Source organism: Mustelus asterias, chromosome 4 (genome assembly GCF_964213995.1).
Source record: "Mustelus asterias chromosome 4, sMusAst1.hap1.1, whole genome shotgun sequence".
Lineage (NCBI taxonomy): Eukaryota > Metazoa > Chordata > Chondrichthyes > Carcharhiniformes > Triakidae > Mustelus > Mustelus asterias.
Genome location: NC_135804.1, coordinates 45,440,031 through 45,455,390, shown reverse-complemented (window position 1 = coordinate 45,455,390; position 15,360 = coordinate 45,440,031). Strand labels below are relative to the sequence as shown.

General features: G+C 41.2%; 1 protein-coding gene across 1 annotated transcript in view; it reads right to left on the bottom strand.

The window, feature by feature from the left end:
- Nucleotides 1-15,360, bottom strand: part of lpcat2 (lysophosphatidylcholine acyltransferase 2) — a 73,158-nt gene that overhangs the window by 40,219 nt on the left and 17,579 nt on the right. The window contains exons 3-7 of the mRNA XM_078210908.1: nucleotides 13,341-13,561; nucleotides 11,748-11,860; nucleotides 11,581-11,641; nucleotides 10,844-10,902; nucleotides 8,143-8,177 (exon numbers count right to left, since the gene is read on the bottom strand). Of these exons, the coding sequence (XP_078067034.1) occupies nucleotides 8,143-8,177; nucleotides 10,844-10,902; nucleotides 11,581-11,641; nucleotides 11,748-11,860; nucleotides 13,341-13,561 (489 nt within the window). The remainder of the gene's footprint in view (nucleotides 1-8,142; nucleotides 8,178-10,843; nucleotides 10,903-11,580; nucleotides 11,642-11,747; nucleotides 11,861-13,340; nucleotides 13,562-15,360) is intronic.

Below are 15,360 nucleotides of genomic sequence, written 5' to 3'. Positions count from 1 at the left end.
GATGCAGTTTGGTAGATTGAACCAGGGCAAGACTTATTCAGTTAATGGTAGGGCGTTGGGGAGAGTTACAGAACAAAGAGATCTAGGGGTACATGTTCATAGCTCCTTGAAAGTAGAGTCACAGGTGGACAGAGTGGTGAAGAAAGCATTCGGTTTCATCGGTCAGAACATTGAATACAGGAGTTGGGACTTCTTGTTGAAGTTGTACAAGACATTGGTAAGGCCACACTTGAAATACTGTATGCAGTTCTGGTCACCCTATTATAGAAAGGATATTACTAAAGTAGAAAGAGTGCAGAAAAGATTTACTAGGATGCTACCCGGACTTGATGGTTTGACTTATAAGGAGAGGCTGGATAGACTGGGACTTTTTTCTCTGGAGCGTAGGAGGCTGAGGGGTGACCTTATAGAGGTCTATAAAATAATGAGGGGCATAGAGAAGGTAGATCGTCAATATCTTTTCCCAAAGGCTGGGGAGTATAAAACTCGAGGGCATAGGTTTAAGGTGAGAGGGGAGAGATACAAAAGTGTCCAGAGGGGCAATTTTTTCACACAGAGGGTGGTGAGTCTGGAACAAGCTGCCAGAGGGAATAGTAGAGGCGGGTACAATTTTGTCTTTTAAAAAGCATTTAGGTAGTTACATGGATAAGAGGGGTACAGAGGGATATGGGCCAAATGCAGGCAATTGGGATTAGTTTAGGGATTTTTAAAAAAGGGCAGCATGGACAAGTTGGGCCGAAGGGCCTGTTTCCATGCTGTAAACTGCTGACTCTATAATAGGACCAGGGCCACTAACGGCCTCACCACAAATGGTGCATCAAGTGGAGGGTGGGGCAGAATGCACAGTTTATTGGTGCTAAAGCATTACAAAGATTAGAGAGAGGTAGTAGAGAGATCAAGCTGGATATTATCAATATACTTGAGAAAGCTGATTAGGAAGTAACTGAGCCTAAAGGTCTGTTGAGAATTGCAGAGGTACTGCTGCACGAGATGGATGAGAAACCACTGCTGGAAATGCTTTGGCTGCCTTTACAAACATACAAATTAGGAGCAGAGTACGCCACTCAACCCCTCAAATCTGTTCTGTCATTGAATAAGATCATGGCTAATTTGACTGTAACCTCAACTACATATTCCCACCTACCCCCAATAATCTTTCATCCCCTTGCTTACTGCAAATTTATCTACCTCTGCCTTAGAAATATTCAAAGACTGATTCCATCGCCTTCCGGGAAGGGAACTCCAAAATCTCAACTCTAAAAGAAAAAATTATTTTAATCTGTCGTAAATGGGTGAACCCTTATTTTTAAACAGTGACTCCCTCCACCTTGTTTTCCCACAAGAAGAAACATATTTTCCATATCTACCCTGTCAAGATCCCTCAAGATCTTATGTGTTTCATCCAAGTTTCCTCTTACTATTCTAAACTCCAGCAGATACAAGACAGGCCTGCCCTGCCTTTCGTCATAAGACAACATTTCAGGTATTTGTTCTCATAAACCTTAGAACCATAGAAAATTACAGCTCAGAAACAGGCCTTTTGGGCCTTCTTGTCTGTGCCGAACCATTTTATGCCTAGTCCCACTGACCTGCACTTGGACCATATCCCTCCACACCCCTCTCATCCATGAACCCGTCCAAGTTTTTCTTAAATGTTAAAAGTGACCCCGCATTTACCACTTTAATTTACCTTCTTTGAACTGCTTCCAATGCATTTACATCCTTTCTTAAATAAGGAAGCCAACACTGCGCACAATACACCAGATGTTGTCTCACCAATGTCTTGTATAACGGGTGCATAACCCCCCCCCCACTTTTGTAATCGATTGCCCTTGCTATTCGATTAGCTTTCTAAATTATTTGCTGCACTTGTACACTACCCTTTTGTGATTTATGCACTAGGACACTCAGATCATTCGGCATCTCAGAGCTCCTCAATCTCTCACCTTTTAGATAATATGCTTTTTTTACTCTTCCTTCCAAAACAGATAAAACCACATTTCCTCATTTGTACTCTAGCTGCCAGATCTTTGCCCACTCACTTAAGCTACATCCCCTTGTAGCCTCATATTCTCGTCACAACCTACTTTCCTACCGATCTTTGTGTCGGCAAATTTAGCAACCGTATCTTCAGTCCGTCCCTTTATCCAAGAGATATATATATATTGCAAAATGTTGAGGCCCCAGCACTGATCCCTGTGGCACAACACTCATTACATGTTACCAAAAAGAAAATGACCCATTTATGCATACTCTCTGTTTCTCTTCAGCTAGCCAATCTTATATCCATGGCAATATGTTATCCTGTACACCATGAGCTTTTATTTTCTGGAATAACCTTTATGTGGCACCATATCCAATGCTTTCTGGAAATTCAAGTACAGCACATCCACTGGTTCCCCTTTATCCACAGCATATGTTAATTCTTCATAGAACTCTAATAAATTGGTATAACATGATTTCCCTCACAAAACCATGCTGACTCTGCCTGATTACCTTAACTTATCCAAGTGCCTTGCTGTAAGGTCTTTAATAATAGTTTCTCACATATTCCGTATGTCAGATGTAGGAATGGAACCGTGTAATCATGGGCTCACACGCAACACGATAGAGGCAGAGGAAGATGGCATGGTGAAATATAATGAATGTTATCCAAAGATCAAGGACAGGTAAGACATCAAGGTCACAGCTGTAGGAAGGATGGGATGTGAAAAATTTTATAACCTTATGTTTTAAACAGTCTTTTTAAAGTAAAATGGAGTAATGGAGATCCTGCATCAGAGGACAGCTCTGCAAAATTGTAGGAAACTAAATAACTTTTTGTCTTGTCTGGTTTGAAAATAGGGGTTCCATCCCGGATCAAGTTCTGGGCCAGTGAAGCAGACCAAGCAGATTTCCCTTAGTTTGGTGAGACAATTTATCCTTCAAGGAACCATCAGTGCATTAACTTTTTTCCACTATCAGAACTTCCACAACATTTAATTCATCTGTCAGTGCGTTCCAGGCACCCACCACTCAAAAACTTTCCCTGCACATCTCCCTTAAACTTTCCCCTCTCACCTTGAGCCTGTGCCCTCTTATAATTGACACTTGCACCCTGGGGAAAAGCCTCTTATTATCCACCCTATCAATGCCTCTCATAATTTTGTAGATATCAATCAGGTCTCCCCTCAGCTTCCATCTTTCCAGTGAAAACAATCCTAGTTTACATAGAACATAGAACAGCACAGCACAGTACAGGCCCTTCGGCCCTCGATGTTGTGCCGATCTTTGTCCGTAACCAAGATCAAGCTATCCCATTCCCTATCATTCTGGTGTGCTCCATGTGCCTATCCAATAACCGCTTGAAAGTTTCTAAAGTGTCCGACTCCACTATCACAGCAGGCAGTCCATTCCATACCCCAACCACTCTCTGCATAAAGAACCTACCTCTGATATCCTTCCTATATCTCCCACCATGAACCTTATAGTTATGCCCCCTAGTAACAGCTACATCCACCCGAGGAAATAGTCTCTGAACGTCCACTCTATCTATCCCCCTCATCATCTTATAAACCTCTATTAAGTCGCCTCTCATCCTCCTCCACTCTAAAGAGAAAAGCCCTAGCTCCCTCAACCTTTCCTCATAAGTCCTACCCTCCAAACCAGGCAGCATCCTGGTAAATCGCCTCTGCACTCTCTCCAATGCTTCCACATCCTTCTTATAGTGAGGTGACCAGAACTGCACACAATATTTCAAATGTGGTCTCACCAAGGTCCTGTACAGTTGCAGCATAACCCCACGGCTCTTAAACGCAAACCCCGTTAATAAATGCGAACACACTATAGGCTTTCTTCACGGCTCTATCCACTTGAGTGGCAACCTTTAGAGATCTGTGGATATGAACTCCAAGATCTCTCTGTTCCTCCACATTCCTCAGAAACCTGCCATTGACCCTGTAATCCACATTTAAATTTGTCCTACCAAAATGAATCACCTCGCACTTATCTGGGTTAAACTCCATCTGCCATTTTTCGGCCCAGCTCTCCTTCCTGTCAAGGTCTCTTTGCAGCCTACAACAGCCCTCCACCTCATTCACTACTCCACCAATCTTGGTGTCATCAGCAAATTTGCTGACCCACCCTTCAGCCCCTCCTCCAAGTCATTGATAAAAATCACAAATAGCAGAGGACCCAGCACTGATCCCTGTGGTACACCGCTGGTAACTGGTCTCCAGTCTGAAAATTTTCCATCCACCACCACCCTCTGTCTTCTATGAGATAGCCAGTTACTTATCCAATTGGCCAAATTTCCCTCTACCCCACCCCTCCTTACTTTCTTCATGAGCCGACCATGGGGAACCTTATCAAACGCCTTACTAAAATCCATGTATACGACATCAACTGCTCTACCTTCATCTACACACTTAGTTACCTCCTCAAAGAATTCAATCAAATTTGTGAGGCAAGACTTACCCTTCACGAATCCGTGTTGACTATCCTGGATTAAGCTGCATCTTTCCAAATGGTCAGGACCTTTTCCATTAACTTACCGACCACCAAAGAAAGACGAACTGGCCTACAATTACCAGGGTCATTCCTACTTCCTTTCTTGAACAGAGGAACAACATTCGTCACTCTCCAGTCCTCTGGCACTATCCCCGTGGTAGTCATGATGTGGAGATGCCGGCGTTGGACTGGGGTAAACACAGTAAGAAGTTTAACAACACCAGGTTAAAGTCCAACAGGTTTATTTGGTAGCAAAAGCCACACAAGCTTTCGAGGCTCTGAGCCCCTTCTTCAGGTGAGTGGGAATTCTGTTCACAAACAGAACTTATAAGACACAGACTCAATTTACATGAATAATGGTTGGAATGCGAATACTTACAACTAATCCAGTCTTTAAGAAACAAAACAATGGGAGTGGAGAGAGCATCAAGACAGGCTAAAAAGATGTGTATTGTCTCCAGACAAGACAGCCAGTGAAACTCTGCAGGTCCACGCAACTGTGGGAGTTACAAATAGTGTGACATAAATTCTGATTCTAGGATCGCATGATAAAGACTCAGGAGGAAAAAAGCAGAAATATTTATGTGAAATAGTGTGACATAAACCCAATATCCCGGTTGAGGCCGTCCTTGTGTGTGCGGAACCTGGCTATCAGTTTCTGCTCCGCGACTCTGCGCTGTCGTGTGTCGCGAAGGCTGCCTTGGAGAACGCTTACCCGAATATCAGAGGCCGAATGCCCGTGACCGCTGAAGTGCTCCCCAACAGGAAGAGAACAGTCTTGCCTGGTGATTGTCGAGCGGTGTTCATTCATCCGTTGTCGCAGCGTCTGCATGGTCTCCCCAATGTACCATGCCTCGGGACATTGAACCTAAATTGAGTCTGTGTCTTATAAGTTCTGTTTGTGAACAGAATTCCCACTCACCTGAAGAAGGGGCTCAGAGCCTCGAAAGCTTGTGGCTTTTGCTACCAAATAAACCTGTTGGACTTTAACCTGGTGTTGTTAAACTTCTTACTATCCCCGTGGACAGTGAGGACGCAAAGATCAAAGCCAAAGGCTCTGCAATCTCACCCCTTGCCTCCCAAAGAATCCTAGGATATATCCCATCTGACACAGGGGACTTATCGACCCTCAGGGTTTTCAAAATTGCTAATACATCTTCCCTCAGAACATCTACCTCCTCCAGCCTATCAGTCTGTATCACACACTCATCCTCAAAAACATGGCCCCTCTCCTTGGTGAAGAAAAGTATTCATTCATCACCTCTCCTATCTCTTCTGACTCCATGCACAAGTTCCCACTACTATCCTTGACCGGCCCAACCTCACCCTGGTCATTCTTTTACTTCTCACATAAAAGTAAAAAGCCTTGGGATTTTCCTTGATCCGATCCGCCAAGGACTTCTCATGTCCCCTCCTAGCTCTCCTAAGCCCTTTTTTTAGCTCATTCCTTGCTACCTTGTAACCCTCAAGCGACCCAACTGAACCTTGTTTTCTCATCCTTACATACGCTTCCTTTTTCCTCTTGACAAGACATTCAACCTCTTTTGTGAACCATGGTTCCCTCACTCGGCCATTTCCTCCCTGCCTGACAGGGACATACCTATCAAGGGCACGCAGTATTTGTTCCTTGAACAAGCTCCACTTTTCATTTGTGCCTTTCCCTGACAGTTTCTGTTCCCATCTTATGCTCCCGAATTCTTGCCTAATCGCATCATAATTACCCCTCTCCCAATTATAAACCTTGCCCTGCCGTATGGCCCTATCCCTCTCCATTGCAATAATGAAAGACACCGAATTGTGGTCACTATCTCCAAAGTACTCTCCCACAAACAAATCTAACACTTGGCCCGGTTCATTACCCAGTACCAAGTCCAATGGTACTTGCCCCACCTCTTGTCGGCCTATTCACATATTGTGTCAGGAAACCCTCCTGCACACACTGTACAAAAACTGCCCCATCCGAACTATTCGACCGATAAAGGTTCCAATCAATATTTGGAAAGTTAAAGTCCCCCATGACAACTACCTGTGACCTCCACACCTATCCATAATCTGCTTTGCAGTTTCTTCCTCCATATCTCTATTACTATTTGGGGGCCTATAGAAAACTCCTAACAACGTGACCACTCCTTTCCTATTTCTAACTTCAGCCCATATTACCTCAGTAGGCAGATCCCCCTCGAACTGCCTTTCTGCAGCCGTTAAACTATCCTTGATTAACAATGCTACTCCTCCACCTCTTTTACCACCTTCCCTACTTTTACTGAAACATCTATACCCCGGGACTTCCAACAACCATTCCTGTCCCTGTTCTAACCATGTCTCCGTAATGGCCACAACATCGTAGTCCCAAGTACCAATCCACGCTCCAAGTTCACCTACCTTATTCCAGATGCTCCTTGCATTGAAGTAGACACACTTCAACCCACCTTCCTGTCTGTCGGTACACTCCTGCGACCTTGATACCTTCCTCAGTACCTCACTACACTCAACACTGGCTTCTGGACTATAGCTCGTTTTCCCATCCCCCTGACAAATTAGTTTAAACCCCCCCTGAAGAGCCGTAGCAAATTTCCCTCCCAGGATATTGGTGCCCCTCTGGTTCAGTTGCAAATCGTCCTGTTTGTACAGGTCCCACCTTCCCCAGAATGCGCTCCAATTATCCATGTAACTGAAACCCTCCCTCCTACACCATCCCTGCAGCCACGTGTTTATCTGCACTCCCTCCCTGTTCCTCAACTTGCTAGCACGTGGCACCGGCAACAAACCAGAGATGACAACATGGTTTGTCCTGGCTCTCAGCTTCCACCCTAGCTCCCTAAATTCCCGTTTTAAATCCCCGTCCCTTCTCTTACCTACGTCGTTGGTACCGATGTGTACCACGACTTGTGACTGTTCCCCCTCCCCCTTAAGGATCCTGAAAACACGGTCCAAGACATCACAGACCCTGGCACCCGGGAGGCAACATACTATCCGTGAGTCTCTTTCGCTGCCACAGAACCTCCTATTTGTCCCCCTAACTATCGAGTCCCCAATAACTATTGATCTCCTGCTCTCCCCCCTTCCCTTCTGAGCCACAGGGACGGATTGAGGTTATTCAACCTCTCCTCATAGTCAACACCCTCAAGACCAGGCGACATCCTGGTGAACTTCCTTTGCACTCTCTCCAAAGCTTCCATGTTCTTCTGGTAGTGTGGTGACCAGAACTGCACACAATATTCCAAATGCAGCCTAACCAAGGTTTTATATAGCTGCAAAATGATTTCCCAACTCTTGTGCTGAATGCCCCGGCTGATGAAGTGAAGCATGCCACATGCCTTTGGCCACCTACGTTGCCACGTTTAGAGAACTGTGGACCTACACGCCCAGATCCCTCTGTATATTAATGTTTCTAAGGGTTCTGCATTTACAATATAATTCACACCTAAATTTGTTCCTCCAAAATGCATCACCTTGCATTTGTCTGAATTTAGTTTGTATACAGAGGTATTTTATATGTCCTTCCCTCTCCCCCAAAGCTTTTAACAGAAAATGTTTTCTTAGTTTTCAATAGAAAATTAAAAACCTGGCATAAACCTGCAAGCTGGTTAATTTATCAGCTAACATTCAACTTTATTTCCTCATTACAAATTAAATTATACAAAAAGAACTTACGCTTTGTGTCCTTGCCAAGTCCAAGTAATTGTGTCCTGTTGGAAAATATTTTTTAAATTAGTTTAATGATTTACAACTTAATGCTTGCCAAATATCAAGTTTTTTATGTGCATGCTAATCTCTGCATTGTGGTTCTTGTGGAAAGAAAAGATTGCTCACAACATAACCAATTGACATACAATCTATCTTTCATTAACAATGCTGATTTTTGTCTGAAGAACTTTAATGTTTAATTTTCTTTTTGAAGTAAAGAGTGACTTGATGATATATCCACTGAAGCTGAATTGTCAGATTCAGAAGTGAGTGAAAGCTTCATGGCTTGATAGCTTCACAGCCCAAACGTTACTATGCAGTATTTTATCAGCACTCAATGAACCACTCACCAACTTCTTCCAATGCATGAATTGTTACTCGACTTCCTTTGTTACAATTAGAACCAATACTTAGTTCAATTAAATCTTCACATTTGTCCTCAATGGATGGTCCAAGCTAGTGTGAAAATCTATAAACATGCAGTTGACCACTGGGAATGTGAATGGGGAGGAGGATGTTAAGGGACTTCAAGGTGATTTAGACAAGGTGAGTGGGCAAATACATGGAAAATGTAGTATAACGTGGATAAGCATGAAGTTATCCACTTCAGTAGGAAAGACAGAATATTATTTAAATGGTGGTAAATTGGGAAATGCTGATGTACAAATGGACCTGGGTGTCCTTGTACACCAGTCACTGAAAGCAAGCATGCATTTAGGAAGGCCTTCATTGCAAGAGGATTTGAGCAGGGATGCCTTACTGCAGTTGTAGAGGGCATTGGGAAAAGCATATACTTGCCATAGAGAGTGTGCAGTGAAGGTTCACCAGACTGACTCCTGGGACAGCAAGTATATGCTTTTCCCAATGCCCTCTACAACTGCAGTAAGGCATCCCTGCTCAAATCCTCTTGCAATGAAGGCCTTCCTAAATGCATGCTTGCTTTCAGTGACTGGTGTACAAGGACACCCAGGTCCATTTGTACATCAACATTTCCCAATTTACCACCATTTAAATAATATTCTGTCTTTCCTACTGAAGTGGATAACTTCATGCTTATCCACGTTATACTACATTTTCCATGTATTTGTATGAGAAAAGATTGGGTCAACTAGGCCTGCATTCACTAGAGTTTAGAAGAATGAGAGGGAATCTCATTGAAACATATAAAATTCTGACAGGACTTTACAGACTGGATGCAGGGATGATGTTTCCTCTGGTTTGTTGGGGGGGTGGGGTTGGTGGTGGAGAATGGGGTTGTGCTTGGAATGAGCGGCCACAGTCTCAGGATATGGGGAAGGCCATTTAGGAGTAAGACGAGGAGAAACTTCTTCACTCAGGAGGGTGGTGAACTGGTGGAATTCTCCAACATAGAAGGCTGTGGAGGTCAATTGAGTGAATGTGGATACATTTCTAAACTCTGAGGGTGTTAAGGGATACGGGGAAAGCACGAGAGTATGACTTTGAGATAGATAATCAGCCATGATCATACTGAATGGCAGAGCAGGTTCGAAAGGCCGAATGACCTATTCTGGCTCCTATTTTCTATGTTTCCACATCTGTGTATGAAGTGATAAATGCATCTTAACCTCTTGCTACAGCTTGGATGTTCCTACTGTTTCTCTGGTGGAAGAAAGGCAAAAATCCAAAGATTGTACTCCTAGATGCCTACTTGAATAAGAGAGGATAAACCCAAAAGATACAAATAAATCAATATGTTAGACTTTGATTAACATGCTTCTGATTTCCAAAAATACAGACTTGGACTTGCAACCAGGGAATCACAAATCGCAATCTCATTGTCGGCAAATGTGAGACCAACTATTGTAATGTTAGTGAGGGAAATACAAGAATATTTTGCAGGTTGCTATAAAGGGTGCAGAAAATATAAACAGCAATCAGTATGGTCTTGGAAGCATTAGGTTATTCCTCACACAACCAATGGAGAAACAGTCATTCCAATATAGCTACAACATGGATATCTACCCGACAATGTGGAAAACTGCCTCTCAACATCAAAGCATTTTAGAAATAAATTACATCAATAAACTGCAAGATTCCAAAGATGCCCAAAATAAGGAAACACCTGGCTCCTGCTGTACATTTGTTATTGTATGACTTTGACAAACTAAGTTTAGGGCCTAGTCACACACATGATATACTATAGTAACGATATTAAATTACTCTGTAAAGCAGAATTTTGCACCTTGACTGTTATTTCTCCCATCACATTTGGATTAATGGATAAATCTCAGTGTTATTTATTCCAAACTATTAATATGCAGATACGACAATCAAACTTAACCCTTCCAAGATATAATGATTAACTCAGGGTACAAATCTTGGATTAAATGTTTCCTTACGAAGAGTTAATAGTAACTCCTCAGCGTTAAACAGAGATTACAATCTTGAAGCTTTTGGACAATTGCCTCAAGCGGCTCACAGAAAGCTAACTATTCCCTTAAACCGAGACTGAATGAGTTGGGACAATTTGTATCAGTACATCGGGTATGAGGTTTGATGAGGTTCAATGGCTTTTTCCTCGCTGCATGCTCTGAAGTCAGCAGTGTAAAAGCCAGAGTGAAACCCATTTCCTACTTCACTTATTCAAGGCATCTAGCTGAGAAGAGAGGATGGAAGATGAAGAATTGAATGAAGGACAAAAACTCACCAGTCTGTTTGGATATCGAATAAGTACTGGCTGCACAGGAACTCCAGGAATAAAAGCGCCTGTAAACATCAGAAACAATTAAAATCCTAATAGTTTCTTGAAGATGTAAAACAGTGCCCTTCTTGACTTAAAAAATAATGAAAAAATTAAATATGGTGACTGGAGAGACCAGAGATTGGGAAATATAGTAAGATATGGTAATATGTGGGGCTGATCAATGACATATTAGGGTGTTCTGATGTGCATGAAGTTTGTCCTATCCCTATCTCTTAACCTGCCATAAAAGGCAGTTCTAGGAGACTAGCAATTCATTTTACTTGTGGGCAAATGTTACGTTTTGTGATTACTGAGTGATACATAAATTGTGTATCAGAAATCTACTGGAAAATCATTTAATTATTTGTGAATTATATTTGCTGAGAGTTTCAAAAGAAAATAATTTATTGCCACATATTTGAGGACTGGAAGGGAAAGATTGATATCTTTTTAAATAGACCCTCAACTAACACACTAAAATTACTGTAAAACAAAGGCTGAAAAGGCAGGAGCAAGGGAAGTTTAAATTCCATCAAATTCTTCTTTCTAGTTTTAACTTTTCCCCCAGTAAATGAGCAGGAAATTCTCAGTTACCATTGTTATATTGACAATTACAATCACAAATTTGAAAGTTTCTGTGTAGAGTAAATATTTAAAACAAGGACCTAAGCTTGAAAATTTAACCAGAACAGTTTGCTCACCTGATTTGAACGTGATGAGGCAAGTCCGATTTGTACAGGTTCCTTCTGGGAAAATCATCAGCTAGAAAGAAAAAGAATGGTACTTCAACAAAACAGTTTTGATACTGAACAAATGTCTAAAACTGCCAGAGTTTAGATAATCACATTTGGTCACATGGTTAAAATACCTGAGGCCAATTTCCTTTGGAATGTGCACGCTTTGTAATCTCTTCAACAGTTTTCTTTCTAGAATTTGTCTCAGTGCGTGATACCAACACAGGTTCAGAACAACGAAGAAATACTGAAACAAAAACAGAAGGCTTTACAAACTTTCCCATTATTTTTAATCAGTGTTATTTCCTTGAAAAAAATTAATTAATAGAAAACAGAGGACAGATAAGGCAGAAGTTAAAAGAAAATGTCACACCAAAAGAATAAAGTTCAATTATCAAACTGAGAATCTCATTTACTAAAGGCACCTGCAGCATTACAACTGGAATAATTTTATTGAATGCCATGTTGAAGTGCATTTTATGAAGTATTTCACCCAATATTTTCAACTCTGCCTAGAATCTACAGTGCAGAAGGAGGCCATTCAACCCATTGAGTCTGCACTGACTCTCCAAAACAGCAGCCCCCTTTCCCCAAAGCACCCGGAGGAAGCCCATACAGACACAGGGAGAACATGCAAACACCACACAGACTGTCACCCAAGACAGGAATCGAACCCGGGTTCCTGGCGTTGTGATGCAGCAGTGCTAACCACTGTGCCACCATGCTGTGATGTGGAGATGCCGGCGTTGGACTGGGGTAAACACAGTAAGAGTTTTAACAACACCAGGTTAAAGTCCAACAGGTTTATTTGGTAGCTAATGGCATTTGCTACCAAATAAACCTGTTGAACTTTAACCCGGTGTTGTTAAAACTCCCACCATGCTGGCCATTTTCTTCAGAGTGCCTCCAGTTGAGTTATTTTAAATAGAATAATCAAAAAATAAGACTGAAGTAAATAACTCAATATTGTGGAAAATAATACGTTTTCATTTTTGAACAGCAGGGGAAAAGTCAGGTGTTGCTTGGGAGATGGAAACAGGTACTCTTACTTATGTAATGAATACGTGGTCTAACGTTCAGCTTAGGGTTGAGCCTAACACCAAGGTTACAATCAGAGTGGTTTACTCAGTTGACAGGAAGAGTGACGGAATCAGTAGCTAGGGAACAGAGTTTAGATCAGAGACTCAACTGTCATTCTCTTGAAGAAGAATTTTGTTAACTACTGGTAAGGGAAAAAAAATCAATAGAAAGAAATTGATTTCACAGTTCCATTAAGGTATGGTGTGGTTATGAACAAAAATATCACAGCAGCATTGCTAGATGATAACCATCTCCTTTGGTAAGGCTAATTACCTACATCTTATTTTGAACATTATTAAATGAGCCTCACAAATGGAACACAAATTTATAACACTATTGTTTGTTGTCAGAGTTTCCACTAGTTTAAGTTAAGCATTTTCTATTGACTTTTGAGCAACATTTTAATACAATTATGTTTGGAATGGATCAAGAAAGCTTCAACATGTATTAAATGTTTTGCTATTTGTTTTTATTTATATAGATATCAACATGTCAAGAAACATACTTCCAAAATGTTACAATTTAAACACTATCACGTTCTGATAACCCAAACAAATATTTCAACCGAAGCATTTAGCAATGGTTTTATAATGTGAATGTAAAACAAAACGTGCACCAGAAACAACGATAATTTAAAATATACTCACATCCAAACAATGGAATTTCAGCATTCTCAATTCTTGAGACAACTGATGGTATCTCAGCAACGATATTCACAACTGCATCAAAATAAGTTGAGTGAGGAGCAACCACAAGAATTGGTGCCTCAGTTGCTTCAGCCTTTGTCCCCTTCACTTTAATTTGGATGAAGCCCACACAGAAGAAAAATGCACGTCCCAAGGATTTCAACACAAATCGTGAAATACGGCTGTAAATTAAATTAATTGATATGAGAAATTAGCACTTCCTCCAATTTAGACAATGAGAACACAGTTACCTTTTTTTTGCTGTGAAGAAGGGCAAGAATAAAAAACATCGCTATCTTCCTGAATGTCACAAAATACAATTTAAACTAAACTAATTCGATATCACATGTGTTTGCGTCTCCTCCACAAAGTTGGCACTGGATGACATTTCTCAAGGCAATGTTCAAATTTTGGAATCCAATTTTTAAAAATTGTGAAATGCTTGAAAGCAACATGCAAGTAACTGTATGCACCACCTGTACCAAAAAATAAACAAATTAGATTCCAGAAATTTCAAAAAAATGAGAGTATGACTATTTTTGGAGGTGATGAATAGAGTGGCATTTGAGGACCCAGTGGAACCCAAGTTCCCCAACCTTGAGCAGAGCACCAATACCACAATATTAATACAAATTATCTTTTAAAATTAAAATTTACAAAAAAGATAAACAAACTAAACCATAATCATATTGTATTATCAATGACACCGTCAATGCCCTAAGAGACCCACTGGTCAGGCCAAATCAAATGGGCAAAAATGTCTGTTTAGTTACATTCCTTTTCTTCTTTTTATTGGTTGTTCACATGCCTGGTTTTTTGAGCATTAAATGGTGTAAATCACTTCTTTATTTTCTTCATTTTGAGATGTTATTTACAGGCTATCTGCTTTTGTTCGCATAGCTACATTTACCGCCACCTATTGTACTCTACTTCCTGGTTGAGTATCCAACCTTTGGTTCTTGCGCCACATGGTTCTCAAACCCTAAAAGTCCAACAATCAAAAGCCAGTTAATGCACAACAGTTTGCAATTTTGTCTATTGTTGGTTAGTTTTGCTTGCTTAACATCTGACAACCCAAAGGTTTGGAAAGGGCAAGTTTATTTAAGTTTTGTTGCTTTACTTGTAGATCTGTTCTGCATCAAAACATCAGGAACTGCCTCAGCAGTTAGACGTATACAAATTAACAGGGGCAGAGAAACCTTTAAATGTGTCGCAAGTATACTCCTCAGTACACCCTACACACTCACAAAGACTAAATTATGCAAACCTCTGCAAAAGAAAAGACTCCTTCCATGCCACAACAGAGCTACCTAAACACTAAATGATATCCACAAAAATCTGGAGAAATTCATGATTATATTTCCCCTTTGACTTGTCCTTCACCTTTATGTTGTCGAAATCTTTTCTCGGCCTTTTGGCTAAGGTCAAGCATTACAACGGGCAGGATTTTGCGGCCCTGCTTGCCCCGAAACCGTAAAACCCTGCCCAAAATCAATGGATCTTCCCATTGTCCATCTCTCGCCCACTCTGATTCACGTGGCAGGCAGAGCGGTAAAATTCTGGCCAATAAGTCCAAGATGGGGTGCAAGGCTACATCTTGTCAGCTTGAATTTTGTTTGTCTCTCTTATGCAGACCATAAATTGGATTCAATTGGATTTTGAATTTGGTTTTTGGAGTAAGCAAGGAATGGATTTGGGTTTGCCCAGTCCATTCTCAGCAATGGCTTTGTAACTTTAAGGGTGGAGTAAAAATCTTTAAAAATCTGATTTTTCTCCCCATACTATATCTTAGGCAATGAAACTTCCACAGATATTTACTAGAATAAGTCCAGACTCGTCATGACATTTTTTCACCATTCTGCCAGCAACAACTTAAATTTCTTTTTGCTAGGGATCCTGAAACAGTTTTTTTTTATAATAACCACAGTTGAGGAAAAGTCTTAAGGGCAGAAGTTGTAACCAACCCATTTCCTGCATCTTC